The sequence below is a fragment of the Dermacentor albipictus genome, chromosome 1 (genome assembly GCF_038994185.2).
Source record: "Dermacentor albipictus isolate Rhodes 1998 colony chromosome 1, USDA_Dalb.pri_finalv2, whole genome shotgun sequence".
Taxonomy (NCBI): Eukaryota; Metazoa; Arthropoda; class Arachnida; order Ixodida; family Ixodidae; genus Dermacentor; species Dermacentor albipictus.
The window spans coordinates 153,311,854-153,327,379 of NC_091821.1; the positions used below are offsets into that span (position 1 = coordinate 153,311,854).

The 15,526-nt window shown below is 42.4% G+C and overlaps 1 protein-coding gene across 3 annotated transcripts in view; it reads right to left on the reverse strand.

Annotated features, from left to right (window-relative positions):
• Nucleotides 1-2,464: 2,464 nt before the first annotated feature.
• LOC139050837 (cyclin-D1-binding protein 1 homolog) overlaps nt 2,465-15,526 on the reverse strand; it is an 84,450-nt gene continuing 71,388 nt past the window's right edge. For 2 of the 3 annotated variants that reach the window (XM_070527635.1, XM_070527628.1), the window contains 3 exons: nt 12,033-12,232; nt 7,420-7,466; nt 2,465-2,653 (listed from right to left, as the gene is read on the reverse strand). In XM_070527635.1, coding sequence (XP_070383736.1) covers nt 2,548-2,653; nt 7,420-7,466; nt 12,033-12,232 — 353 coding nt within the window. In that variant the 3' untranslated portion in view covers nt 2,465-2,547. The remainder of the gene's footprint in view (nt 2,654-7,419; nt 7,467-12,032; nt 12,233-15,526) is intronic. The other variant, XM_070527631.1, reaches the window with a different exon arrangement.

A 15,526-nucleotide genomic window follows, 5' to 3' on the forward strand; every position in this document is an offset into this window, starting at 1 on the left:
GTTGTTTAGTCTCAGCTGATTGCTCTCTATGATTCTTCAGCGGTAATATCTTCTGACATTCGAGCCCGAACGACAATACCAGAATATGCTCGAGGCACTTCGTCAACGGAGAAAAAAGCACTTACCTGCCAATTCGCCAAAACTTCTACAATGTGAGGTGCAAGGCACGCTCCAAGTAAGAAAGCGACAAATGACAGTTCAAAGACGTCCACGGCCGTATTTGCTCACTTAAGTGACATAAAATAATGATTTGTTAACGCACTTCGAAATCGACGTCGTAAGCATACTTGCTTTGTTGTGAAAAATACTTCGCTACCCGCGGTGGTTGCTTAGTGGCTACGTGTTGGGCTGCTGAGCGCGAGGTCGCGGGAATAAATCCCGGCCACCGCGGCGGAATTTCGATGGGGTCGAAATACTAAAAGACCCGTGTAATTAGATGTAGGTCCACGTTAAAGAACCCCAGGCGGTCCAAATTATTCCGCAGTCTCCCACCACGGCGTGCCTCCTAATCAGATCGTGGTTTTGGCACCTAAAACACCACAATTTATTTTAAGCACCACACTGGGATGTCCGTGCTGTTTACTTCTTTGACACGGTATACGTGGTTGTAGTAAAAGATTTCACGTCCTTTCTCAAGCGTCGGTGGTCCAAAATGGGCCTCGACGTTTTCGATTGCCAATAACCGCAATTTAGAACGTCCGAAAGCTTTCAAACGAGTGCCGCAAAAGCATGCCTCCGTAGCAGCGGCCGCCTCAGTGTTTCGCGCAACTGACACGGTGGCGCTGACGGCTGAGCCGATCGCCGCGCCGCCTGACCATTGCAGGGAGCCCATAAGTGTAGCCTGTTTTTGTGGGTACAGGTTCGCCCTATAAAAGGTAGTTTTGTCTTTCACAGTATTGCTACTGTGTTCTTCAACGTCACCACCACGTGACAACATATGGTGTTTCCAGATAGATAGATTATGGGGTTTTACGTGCCAAAACCACTTTCTGATTATGAGGCACGCCGTAGTGGAGGACACCGGAAATTTTGGCCACCTGGGATTTTTTAACGTGCACCTAAATCTAAGTACACGGGTGTTTTCGCATTTCGCCTCCATCGAAATGCAGCTGCCGTAGCCGGGATTCGATCCCGCTACCTCGTGCTCAGCAGCCCAACACCATAGCCACTGAACAACCACGGCGGGTTATGGTGTTTCCAGGACACCAGGAAAACATGCACACAGCACTTTTGAGTACACCTGTAAGCAATTTCCTCCAAAGGCCATAATTGACCTACTCAGTTCATAATAAACTTTGTATGCACATAGCACCTAAAATTTCCCTTACTCCCGCCAAATGTAAACTCAGTGGCACATTAATTTCTCCAGGGCCACACTGAAAGATTCTATGCACATCACAAAACATTCGTACAGTGCACACAAGTGCTTGCATAAATGTTTTACTCAAACCTTCTAATTTACGCACACATGTTGCCAGGTCGAAATAGTAAAATGTTCTAAAATGACTGTACTACCCTGGATGCCATGAGAAAAAGATTTCTGTTAGTGTAGAGCCAGTTTGATTAAATCACATGGCAGCACTTAATGCAGCCCACGCAATTGCCCAATAGTGTAAGAAGGCCTTCATTTATAAATTTTTAAAAATTTTTATTCGAACACTTCGAATAAGGGGATGTGACACTTGCACCATAACATATCATATAATAAATGTCAAGAAAGTTGCTTAAGTAAAAATAAAAACTGCGGAACCACCCACTTCCAGGGAAAAGATAAGCAGCATTAGGGACAGTTTTTGACAGTAATGTTAAACGCCTCCCTGCTGTCCATAAAGCATTCAAGCAATGACCAGTGTCAGATTGTAGCCTTTTGCATGGCAAAGTTCTGTGTATGCGTAGGCATAACAATGGTTTAGCAAGTAAATTTATGATGCTTTATTTGTGGCACAGGAAGGAAACAGACAGACAATGAACTTTAATGGCACAGGAAGGAAAGTGCGAGATATTGCAAACAAGAGCCCTATGTCACAGACTATGTTGCTAATCAATATATAAACTTTTAAAAATATAGACTGCTTCCGTAAAGAGAGCTTCTGTAATTCCTTTAATTTTCCACCATGTTTTAAAACAAGATGTTTGTTCATTCATCTCCAATGTTTAAGAAAAAGGTGGTTTGATAGCCTGAATTATGACATTTAACAGATGCTCCTATTTGCACAAGATAATTCGCAGACAAAAATTTATATACTGCTCATGTTTATACTTCAAGCTTATTGTTAGTGCTGTGAACATCCTGCACACACACGACTAGTTTCATGGCTTGTGCAAGCGATGGTGGCATTAGAGAAATTGTCGAATTAAAAATGAGCAGAACCTGCTTGTCCATTAGAAAAAGGCACAATAACACACAAAATATGTTTCACACCTGATAAAGGCGTCTTCCCTTTATTTACACAACGACCAGGCGTTACATTCTTGCCTTTATTTACACGACGACCAGCCGCAACGTCAAAAACTTGCAAAACTTATTGCGAACTTCAGTTGCAACACTCAACGTAAAGCAATACGTGAGATCAGATTCTGGTAGTTGTGCTCTGTGGCATGCTCCAGAAAGCCAACCCAGTCTTCTCGAGCAGCATTGTAGAAGTGGCTTTCCCTGTAAGTTAAAATTAGACAAGATGAACTGAACAAATGTGCAAACATGAAAGGCAATGCAATTTTTCCTACACTTAGTAACAAAGGTAAATCCCAATGATCGCACAAATAACATCGTTTGTAAATTTTTAATGCTTGGTAATTAAAAAGTCTAGTATATAGTTAAGTGAACTGCAATGCACTTCACTCTTCTATTGGCAAGTCCCACTTCCGTGAAGGTTCGGGGCTGATATGTGGACATGAAAAAGGCCATGCCCAGGCTTGGGAAATGCCAGACATGTGAATCATTTGCACTATGTTCAGGTATCAGTTCTCTAACATATTCCATAACTAAAAAGTATAATGAAAACATTTTATAAGTGAATACTTCCAATTAGAAAGCTGCATCTTCCTCAAGGATACTGTTTTTTATTCGGTTCCATCATCTACTTTTTTTTTAAACACTGAACGATTCCTCAGGAGTAATGCATGTGTAATGTGTAAATGCTGTCATCAGGCAACTGAAAAACATATATGAATAGAATTTGTTACAGCTAGAAATAAAAGTTACATTCTAGCGACTGATGGCCTCAGAATTTTGATTAACACTACAGAAATTTTACAAAAATTAAGCAAAGATTCTTTTTCAATTAACAAATTGAAGCAGCAAGTTAAATTCATTTCATAGTTCTGTGTCTGCAGCTGATGGAGATTAAAAGAAGAAAAAAACATGCATTAAAAAAGGGTTCTGAACTGGGCTAGCTGTTTTACATGACAATTACATGACAATTTACATGCATTTGTTACCTCAGTTATAGGAATTTCACAGAAGTCGCATTCACAAAGCACTTTGTATGATATGACAAATTTGTCTGCTTTAATTGCATTACAATGGTACAGTTTGTATTACTGCAAATTCCATCTTGTAAAATAACCGAGTGCCTAATTCAAAACCCTAGAAGGGTGCTCAGCCATCACGAAGAATACGCACACAATAAGAAATTCCAGCAACTTTTGGCTACCCCTCACGTTATGACATGCCAACCATCTCCAAGGCTTGTGCCTTTAAAGGCTAAACTGCAAATTACGCTTTTGCTGGGCTTCACTTGTCAAGGCACTGCAACCTTCCACATTTATTGTTGCTGTTGATAAGTCCTCTAATGAGATGCTGCCAAGAGCAAGTCAGAAAGGAATCGGCATTTACAGCAAAAATTGCATCAATGTACCCTATTGCCATCCAGAGAAGGTCAAGATGTCCTAGATGATGAAAGCTTGCTGTAGTTGGCTTCAACCAAGAGTACAGGCTTGGTAAGCCACAAAATTATGTAAAAGTTAGGTGCTGGTGCTACTACAAAATCCCCACAACATTTCCCCGTGATGCAGGCACGTACCCAGGGGGGGGCCCGGGGGGGCCCGGGCCCCCCCCGAAATCAATTGGCATACCCCCCCCCCTCCCCACCCACGCCACCACTCCTCACATATTCCTAAAGCGCCGCCAGATCAATGTTGAGACTTGGCAGCTGTTCATCGCTCAGCATTATGCTGCCTTTTTCACTCCTTTTAGATGGCGGTAGTTATCGGCATCTCTTGTAATGTGAAGGACAGTTTTCTCATAGATTCCGCACCCGCGCGATTAACTCGAGATGCGTTCAGTTGTCACCATCTATTCAATCGTCACGCGCATAGCTGTTGCTTTGTTAGTTCAACCTTCTTTGTTTAGGCTGATCCTGGGACCAGGAGAGGGATGCGGCTGTTACTCAGCTGGTCTCTACTCTCATTGAACAAGTTGCGGCCGGAGAAAACGCCAATTGCGTTTAACTTTTCCCTTTGCTTCATTATTTCCTTGAGTTACGGCTCGCTGCGGCGCTGGCAGATGCCCGGAACCATATACACGTGATATGGGTTAGACAAGGTGGGAAATAAAATAATGTGAAAGAGCGTCCATCATGAAACCCTGCCATAACCCTTAAACCCATAAGCAAGATGACTGTCGCCCGTTACCTCGTCTGTTTTTCCCTAACTGTATAGCACTTTTCGTGCAAAATTGGCAACTGGAAACAAAAATCGCAAGGAGTTGAGAAATTAAGCGATCTACTAAGGAAGAGAGCCAAGGCAACAACCAAACTGCAAGCAAAAGCGAATAAAAAGAAAAGGTAACCGTTGTTTCTGAGAATATTTATGGATCAACATCTTTTTGTTTAAACAGGAAGTAGAGAAAACGCCACGCCGGAAGTGGAGAATAATTATTTGTTTTGAATGACGCTTCTACAGTTATCGGTCGTACCGCCTCACGTAGCCACTTCTCTGCTGTGCTTATGTGGGTGTTTTTCTAACCTTTCGCGGTGAGCGCAGTACATCTGGAATCACAGAGTCCTGCACTCTACGCGGTTGTATGGGACTGGCAGCCGCACAGCGTTACGCAATTCGCGGAACTGTCAAAACTGATCAACAAGGCGAAAATAACTGATATTCGAAACTATAACATGAGAAACACTGAAGAAGCCGTAAAATATTAGCGCAGCCTGAAATCAGTAAAAAAGAAACCTGGCATAGGACAAACCATGATGTATGCACTAAAAGATAAGAAGGATAATATCATAAGCTATCTCGAAGATATAGTAAAAACAGCGGAAAAATTCTAAGCTGACCTGTATACAGTACCCAGAGGAGTCACGATACTTCACTTAGAAACAGTAATGAACAGGATACAGAAACTCTCCTATAACTAGCGATGTCAGAAGGGCCCTGCAAGACATGAAACGATGAAGAGCGGGAGGAGAAGATGGAATAACAGTCGATTTAATCAAAGAAGGAGGAGACATAATGCTCGGAAAACTGGCGGCTCTTTATACGAAGTGTCTTTCGCCTGCAAGGGCCCAAGAAAACTGGAAGAATGCAGACATTATACTAATTCACAAAAAAAGGAGATGGTAAAGAATTGAAACATTATAGGACCATTAGCTTGCTCCCAGTATTATATAAGATATTTACCAAAATGATTTCCAATAGAATAAGGGCAACACTGGATTTTGTCAACCAAGGGAACAGGCTGGCTTCAGGAAGAGATACCTTACGATGGATCACATCCATGTCATCAATCAGGTTATCGCGAAATCTGCAGAGTACAATAAGCCTCTCTATGTGTCTTATATAGATTACGAAAATGCATTTTAATAAGTATAGATACCAGCAGTCATAGAGGCACTGCGTAATCAAGGACTACAGAACGCTTACGTAAAAAGCTTGAAAAATATTGCTACATGCGTGTGGTATTTGGTTGTTTGAACGAGGTGCGTGGGTGCCATCACTCCAGAAAAGAGGAGGAAGAACGAACTGGGCTCGCGCTGTGAATCTAACCGGTCAGCGCTGCAACCGTTGTTGTAAATATAATCTGTAAATAATTTCTCGTCTCACTGACTCGTCTTTCGCGTAAGAATATCAACAGAGGTTCTACAGCTACCTTAATTCTACACAAGAAAAGCAGGGAGATACCTATAGAGAAAGGGGTCAGACAGGGAGACACAATTTCTCCAAAGCTATTCACTGCGTGCTTAGAAGAATTCAAACTATTAAACTGGCAAGGCTTAGGAGTGAAGATCGACGACAGATATCTCAGCAGCCTTCGGTTTGCCGATGACATTGTTCCATTCTACAACAATGCAGACGAGTTATAACGAATTATTGGAGACCTTAACAGAGAGAGTGTAAGAGTGGGGTTGAATATGCAGAATATGAAGATAATGATAAATAGCCGGGCAAAGGAACAAGAGATCAGGATCGCCAGTCGGCCACTAGAGACTGTGAAGGAGTACGTTTACCTAGGTCAATTAATCACAGGGAACCCTGATCATGAGAAGGAAATTCACAGAAGAATAAAAATAGGTTGGATCGCATACAGCAGACATTGCCAGCTCCTGACTGGAAGCTTACCATTATTATTGAAAACTAAGGTGTGCAATCAGTGCATTTTGCCAGTGCTGACATATGGGGCGGAGACTTGAGAATAAGTTAAGGACCGCGCAAAGGGCGATCGAACGAGGATTGCTAGGCATAACGTTAAGAGAGAGAAAGAGAGCGGTTTGGATCAGAGAGCGAACGCGTATAGACGATATTCTAATTGACATCAAGAGGAAAAAATGTAGCTGGGCAGGTCATGTAATGCGCCGGTTAGATAACCGTTGGACAATTAGGGCTACAGAATCGCTACCAAGAGAAGGAAAACGCAATCGAGGATGACAAAATACTAAGTGGAGCGATGAAATTAGGAAATTCGCAGGCGCTAGTTGGAATCGGTTGGCGCAGGACAGGGGTAAATGGAGATCGCAGGGAGAGGCCTTCGTCCTGCCGTGGACATAAAACAGGATTATTATTATTATTATTATTATTATTATTATTATTATTATTATTGAGGTGGTGGGCCCCCCCCGAAAAAAAATCCTGGGTACGTGCCTGCCGTGATGTATTATAATGGCAACATCTGGCAAAGGCTAATTAATTGCTAGTTACACGCAAAAAATATTGAAAATATATTCAAAAATAAAATTATCAGCATGGCAATCGCTTTTGTGCATAAAAAAGACCCAAATACGCAAAGATAGCATTAAATGTATGGTGCACCCCAACATTATCCCTACTTGTAGTGTGGGCCTTAAATTCAAGAAGCGAGATCCAGCCTTTTTTTTTTTTTTACACTAAGAATGCCATCTTCCTTTGCTTGGCACCCTAGTTCTAAAAGAAAAGACACTCGCAGCTGTCTGTCTACAATGTCCTACAAAAGAATAAACTTGCTTTGTTGCCTTCAGTATGGCAAGTACATGTCCTTTCAGTGCAGTGCCCTGGAAAAAGACAAAGTAAACAGTGTACATCAGGTGCACATGAATGGGTTAAAAAGAAACCAACTGAAAATAGCTAACACATACCAAAGCTGTTTCATTTTGTAATGATCACACATATAATTTCTTTACTGCTTAGAGATATCTGCCAAACAGTTAGAAAAAATATAAAATACTAATTAACTTAAGAAACCACTAATGGCTTCATAATCCAGAAATCTATGTGATTTCCCTTCATACTATGAACTATACATGGGGCACTCCCGGTATGAGAGACATTCCGGCAAGGTCAGTAAAAACATATACTGCTGTTTAGGTTGCACTGGGGAGCATACAAAACCTGTGGCGGACACAGCAGCCTGCTAGGGCAATGAAACTGACAATCGGCCTGTCCGATTTGTGAAAAAATTTGATTTGTTTTAATACAACTTTCACATTTTTGTATATCCCACATAAGAGCAAAAAGCCTTCCTTTTTTTTACCATACGTTACTAGAGTGGTGCTCTCGTCACACCAGAGGCAGGTGACTTTGGATCAGTTCCTCCATCCCGGATCCTTTAAAAAGTGTGGGACAGAGACAGAAGTTCTTCACAGCAGTGCCTTGCACCTCATCCAGCTGAGGAAGACTGTCTCACTGAACTGAGAAATATTTCTAAATGTGCAGACAGGTGTAAATTTCACTAGTGCAAGAGCTACCTTCTTTGACCATCTCTCTCTCGATCTTGAACGTCCTCATTCCTTGGTAAATACATTGAAAACATTTTTTTTTCAATGTGTTGTGCGGAACAATTTATGCATTTTCACATTATCACAGGGTCCGGGAACAAATTATTAGGCTTCCCCTAGAAAAAAATTGTTAAACACGTCCCAAAGAATGAATGTCTTGCAGAACCAACCCGGCCATGGAATGAATTAAGTTCTTTCTTTGAGGCACAAGTGCATTTATGCGATATGCAAATGTTATGAAATGATTATAATTTATAACTTGTTCTTATCTTTAAGTGCAAGCTAGAATTTGTCTACAAGGGTTGCAAGTTTCAGAAAGTTAAAACATCCTGCATTACTATTTCAAACCTGCCTGAAGGATTTTTTTTTTGCCATACAAATTTAGTAAATATACTGTAAACAAGACGAGATAATTACTCTATGCACACTGAGGAGTATGAAAAGGTACAGATGTGAAGTTTGGGAATAAGGCAATTGAAGATATGCAAAAGACTGCAGCAATATTGCAACAAAACAATAACAAATTGGGTGATATGCGGTGTTTTATGGTACAAGAGCGATTTATGGTCAGAGTGGCAAAAACATGATAATGTACCATCAACGCAGTAGACACTAGACATAACACAGATGTAAAAAGGCCTAAAGGTAAGGTCCTGAATATATGAGCATGCATTTTGTGAAGTACGTTGCAAGATAATATAGTTAGAATATAGGCTAAACAAAACTTGGCGTGTCAACATTTCCTTCATTGGAGAACTACAACATACCAGGGCTATGATTACAACAGTCTTAAGACCAGTAAAATAGATATGCAAGTGTTGCACCTACAATCTCCATCAAAGGCTGTGCTATGAATCTGGGTAGAAATGCTTTTCTTTCCATTTATGCCTCAGAAAATTCTATAAATGCATGGGGTACTGTAAGATTCTCACCACAGCTGTCACAACAGGGTGTCTACCAAGTTGACATTTCCAAATTCCCTGAGTTTTCCAGGTTTTCCCTGAGTGCTATTGCAAATTTGCCAGAGTGATGCAGAAATGTTTTATGTCAAGACGGACTGAAACCATATCACCTGATGCTGTCACTCTCTAGTAAGCACATGAAAAAATAAAAACGTGACTTAATCCAATTTGAATACGAAGGAGCAGTGTTTATGTCATTCAAGAAGAGAACAGAAGGCATGGGTTAGTAAAATGCACAGCAAATAAAGTGTCTTCGAAAAAAATTGCAAATGGGGTCGGACATTATCAAATACGAATAAAAAGGAGATGCGTATAGAAGCAAATATTTTTTAATATGAACTATTTCTGTCAACTGATAGCAATCTCAGCGGGATGAGGCCCGAATTCTGTCACAATTGAGATTCTCTCTCAACAGCTCGTAAGTCAGCCTCAACTGTCCTGACGTACTCTCAGCTCGCACACGATGCCCGAGTGTTGTGTTTCACTGCTTTAAGAGTTTGTATTGGTTTGAATGAGGGACACCTGCATCTCGGCATCAGCCAAAACTTTATTTTTTGAGCTCAAGCTCCTTCAAAAGGGCAGCAGCAAGCTTCCATTCCCGTTTATTCCTCAATGCGTAGGTCATTTCTGTTCTTGTCCGCCTTCCACCACTCGTTCGCCCCAAGGACCATTTGAAGCATTTTGGTCAGTTGCGCAGTCGACGACCAATTTTTCAAACTCCCTAGGGGCCGCGAAAACGTCCGAAAAATCGGCCAATTGGAAAAAAATAAATCCATGTCATTTATTGCCCTTAGGGGCTCAAACCGCCACAGGCACGTTCGAAAACGCTCTGAAGGCCTGTCGGTACACATATTAGGCATATCGATGCTCGTAATGTGACAGAAAATACCGGGTGCCTGCGTGTATAATTAAGGAATACATACTGTGTTCCGTGGCCCCTTCTCACGCTTGTTATGCTTCACTGCAATATTTTTGCATAAGCTTCACCAAGTAATATTTCTGTACAGAGGCGAAGCTGACTTTTAGAAACCAGCATCATGCAACGCACCGTGTTTTCCAAGTTTCTAAGCCAATCGCGAGGACCACGAAGGCGGAGTCCGTGCCATTGCTGACAGCGGCTAATTCTTTCAATAAAAAACTCAGCACCCAACGGCAAAAAGCTTCATAGCGAACGTCGAAGCAACTAGGCCTAGCGTTGCTGCAGTGGTGGCAACGGCTGCCAGCAAATCTGCGTGCGAGCGTGCCGGTTCGAGGTGGCGAAGTAATCAAAACGGCAGTGGTGGTGCCTTTGATTATTGCCGCTTCAGACCTGCGATCACGGCAAAACGTCTGGAAATTCGGACGGCGAAGAGTTCTTGCATCGAAAATTTCACACGTTTTTATACGTTGACTCTAGGGGTACGTGGCGCTGCCGCGAAGCCGTCCAAATTATCGGAAATCTGGAAAGTCACTCGTTGACTGTACACTGGCAACTCCTCCTGCCAACGACAGGGCATCAATGACGATTCATTACGATTCCTGTCTGTTGCTCGATCCAGCATTACTGCCACTTTCGACCCTTTCAATAAAATTGCCGCTAATTTTTCCTGATAGAGGCCCAAATTCCTCGAGTTTTCCCTGACTTTTTCCAGACTACTCAAAATCCCTGAGAATTCCCGGTTTTCCCGGTTGGTAGACACCCTGCACAAATGGTAAGCTCGCTGGAACAGATTTTAGTAAAGTGTAGTTATGAGATTCTATATTAAAGTGCATAATTTTTTGGAGTTTTCTTAAACGTACAAAACAAAAATACATGTAATTGTAGGCAGGCTTTCTCTACACCTCTGAGTTGTTGTGTCGATGGCACTTAAGGGTCGGAGAGTGGATGCTGAGGCATGACAGTAGAGTTATGCAGTGTACAACCGCGTTGATAAGTTTTTCAGGGAACCATGAAAAAAAGAAAATGCAACAGCCTGGAAAATGTAACCGTGAGGAAGGCTGCAGACCGGCACAGCAACATCAGAAAGAACTCTGAGTGGCTGCCAGTACAGTTATTTGGCGTCTCAGCCCTTTTACTGGGACCGGTGACTGCATGTGCATGCATGTGTAATTAAGAGAGGCGTACAATGTTTCGTGACAGTGGCCCCATTCAACTTTTAATATGCTTCAAGGCAATATTTCGCATGTGCTTCATCAGATAACACGGCTCTATTGTGGCAAAGCTGACTAAAGAGAACCAGTGTTTATGAAAGGCATATTAGACCAGTGCCGGCCACTATATCGATGTATCTTGCCCTCAATGCATCTGGCACAGTGTGCATGGTTCCCAGATGGTCTTAGCCAATGGACACTTCTTCGGGTGCTTTACCAACAGCTCTGTGCATGTTTTATACTGACATGCTCTTGCATCGCCTGTTTCCTGCAACTTCGGTTCTTAGTGCAAACTTTCATCGCTTGTTGTAACATGCTTCATGCTGCCAAGTGGCAGTAGCTTGTTGCAATGTACTGGCTGGCTACATCACTAAACTTACGTGACCACCGTGTTCATTACGGAATGGCAACATATCGAAGGGGAACATAATACATAGGATTCATTGGGATTAAGATCTAGGCCATGAGAACATGACATAATAGCTGGGAAAATGCAACAGCGAGGAATGTATTGATGTAGTTTTACTACAGCCACTGTGACAGCATTATATGTGCTTTTCCCTGTCTTCTCATTTAAGTTATGCTTTGATCTTTTCACATGTAAAAACAGAATGTTCAAGCACAATACCACATGAGAAAACTTAGTAACGTGTGACTTCTTAATCTGCGGAACCATGAAAGATGTCATCACAACGGCTGAAAACAATTTGTAAACACATTTTGTAATGGTGCTTCGTGCTTCTATACTTACGCTTTCTTGGACAGTAGTTGCAAAGAGAGGAGGGTAGAGGGATGTGATGAAGTCATCCATGAATGAGCTAGATGTCTGAAACAGATCGGCTATTCTGTCCAGGTCTGTGTTCTCCTGCATGTTTATGCACCGGCCACGAGAATTCACAACAGCGCTCACTTTGCGCATAGTAATGCGGACTGTCTTCACGAGTCCCATGCCTGCCACAAAAATATTTGAAAGAGAAATCATCAAGAAAATCAAGAGAAAGCAGAAACTACATTGTGTAATGACTTGCAATGGCCAAGCAAAATATTTCAACTGAGCAAACTTATGTAAATGAAAACCAACATATACACACAAAATTTCAAAAAAAGCTAGTATATTTATTTCTTGTCGAGCCCTTTCCTGTGCCTTAACTGACACTGGTAGCAGGTACTGAATGGATCTTTTTTGGGTCGGTAGAGTGCTACTAGTGGTGACTGCCAACAATACAACTGGGGATCTAGATGGTGCAGTTCGACGGGTCCAACTGCGTGCTTCAGTTGGTGTCACAAAGTGCGTGCCTGCGCCTCTCTCGAGATGGCTGCCACTTCTGCCGCAGCCGCAGTGCCGCTTACATGGTGGTAGGGAGGCAAGCTCCCTATTGTTCCTGAGCTCGCCGGACCAGTTGGTCACGTGGGTTGCCAGAGCGTGACGAGGGACGAGGCGGCTCGGCGAGCGAGCAGAATGATTTGGAAGAAGGAACAGCGTGGTCTTGCACCGATAGACAGCTGAAGATGTGGTCGGCCGGCTGAAATCTCCAGGCCGAAGTCTTCACCGGTCGATCGACAGACAGTGCAAGTCCGTCAAGATCTTCGGCAGCGAGGTACTAGCAGCCCGACGCTCTCCAGATCGGGATCTTGGCAAGCACGGCACTGATAAGCTTCGCGTTCCAATGCTCTCAGAACTTTCCGCCGGACTCTTTTCTTCAATAGTGCTTCATCTTTCATTTAATTATTCATTGCGTGTTAATTCTTGCATGTTTTGTTAGTGTAGTGTATGCTGCGTTTATTCTCGCACATATTTTTTTTTTATTTCGCGAGTGTTAGTAGTTTCTACGTGGTGGGCTTTGTGTCGCGCGTCGCGTCAGGGCGTGTGTTGTGTGCGACCCGCCCGCCTTCCGCGAAGCTTGGCACCATCCGCTGTAGTTTGTATATTCTTTTTTTCATGATGTCTCGGGCATGATTGTACTTTATTAAATTGAGTGTACGTTTGTTCATCGCCTTCCGTCTCATGCCCCTGGTTCACAATTGATCAGGCAGCAGTCGCCGGTTGCCGGCAGTATTGCTGGTTAGCAGCCGAACCATCAATAAATGCACACGAGGTGGGTTTGTTGTCGCCCCATCCCCTGCGGCTCGGAGAGTGCGAGTACGTTACCACCAATCTTTGACAGTCGCAGTGAGCGTTCAAGTAGGTTCATGCATTGTCCCATTTTTTTTGTGTGTGTGCATATGCACGCACGCTCTTGTGACTTGCTTGCTGGAACTGGTTCAGCACTGCTTAGAAGACGGCCATGATCCATTTGTGTTGACAAGGAACAGTGCCTACTTCGTCTGATACAGGCAGTGAGCAAGAGGACACGAGGACAAGAGAGAGATGTGGTGCCACACCTAGACCCAACTTTCAGCTGCTTTTAATTGTCCTAGTTTATCATAAGCAACATGTATCACTGGTAGGGTCACCATCCTATAATCACAGCATTTCCACTGCACCCACTGCATTGGCAGAGTAGGCAACCCCCAGTAGTAATTGCATCACAGTTGCACATGCCCTGATGGCACACCTGGAAAAGATCCATTTTACACTGCATGCTGATCCATTACTGTGCTGCTCTTGGTGTGATCAAGATTTCTACCTGTCTCAAACTTGGCAAATGAAGGAAGGCTATGGGACCTTATTAAAACAGAGTACTCTGCACCATAATGCTGTTTGTGCAAATTTATCCTTTTAATGCTTTAGCATTAGGAGTGTTGAAGTGGAAAAAAGTGTGTGTGTGTGAAGTTTTGGAAACCAGTCGTGTGGTAGAGGTGTATATATATATAAATATAGTGTAATTGATGGTGGTCTGCCCCGGACCATCGTCAGTTGCACTTCACTCCTCGAAGAGGCAGGACCAGGACATGTATAGAGCGAGTTCCTGGACAACACTTTGCAATGTGGTTAACACGGTTTAAATCATGGATCTGTCACCGCAAAGAGCTGCAACGTAATGCCTAACGCATTTCTCTCACATTTACCAGTAAAGCACCACTGAATTTCTTTTGAAGAGTAATTTATTCTAAGCAATGGCGTTTTTACAATTGTAGCTGCTAATTATGAAATATTCTTGTATGGCCATCTTGAACTTAATGTAATTCGTATTTAGGCAGTTTTACAAAGCCATCTGCCTTTAAGTAAACACCAAAATAGAAAAAAAACTGCTACATGTCATCTAGAGACTGCTACTAGAGCTTTCAAGGAACACTAAAGAAAAAAGTTAGTTGAGCTGTGTTAGTAAAGTATCCTTCTACAATACCAAAAAAGCCACTATTACAGTGAGAAGAGGCTTGGTAAGCTAGAAAAGGAGCAAGAATGAAAGACGAAGGTGACACCGTCTTGAAGTTGGTACACTAAATCGCCGACGCCATGAATTTTGATTATGTGTGCTCAGGCCTAGTTACCTTGTTATCAGTAAAGATGGACCATTTTTATTCTAAAAGAGCTAAAACAGCCCAATATTAGAAAATACTCTGAAATCTGTCACATCAGTGATGTACTGGTGCTGAGGTTTCAGTGCAAAATTTTAAAAACAGATATTTGACCTTCCTTTGCTCTCCTACTATAATCAACCTACTACTGCAAAATTAACGATAGAGTTTTAGAAGTCTGTCAGTCTAAGCTGATTTAGTGTTTCTCTTCAAAAGAAGTGATAGCTTTTCAGTAGGTTAGCACACTATTCAAACAAATGTTTCATGAGCAACATTGCCTAAATGTTGTGTTGAGTGTAAAATACAGCTGAGCACATGAAGAGATCAAGAGCTTGAGCAAATCATCCTTTCGGCTTTGGTCCAGTGCATCATGAGGAGTAGCACCTTTGGAAGAATCACCACAGTCTTCACAATTTACCCGCAGCCTTCACAATTTACCAAGTTAGAGTGACATGGGCTACCGCTGGTTTCACACTTTCAAATCTCCCCCAAGTTCATTAAAAAATCTAAGAGTACTTAAACTGCTACTACAATGACAAAGCATGACTAACAGATTGAGGACCATTGAATCAAAAAGAACAATTCCAATTTTAATTCAGTGATGCAGAAAAAGCAGGTGAGAGTGAAAGAGGAAAGCCACCCTAGCAGTAAGAGTACAGAATAAGCACAAATTGATTGCATCTTTCATGCACTACCATGTTGCCAGAACTTGCCACTTAGGGAAAGAAAGGAACAGCCATAATATTGTAACAGATACGAAAGGCACGGACAAGAAGAGAAGAAAGA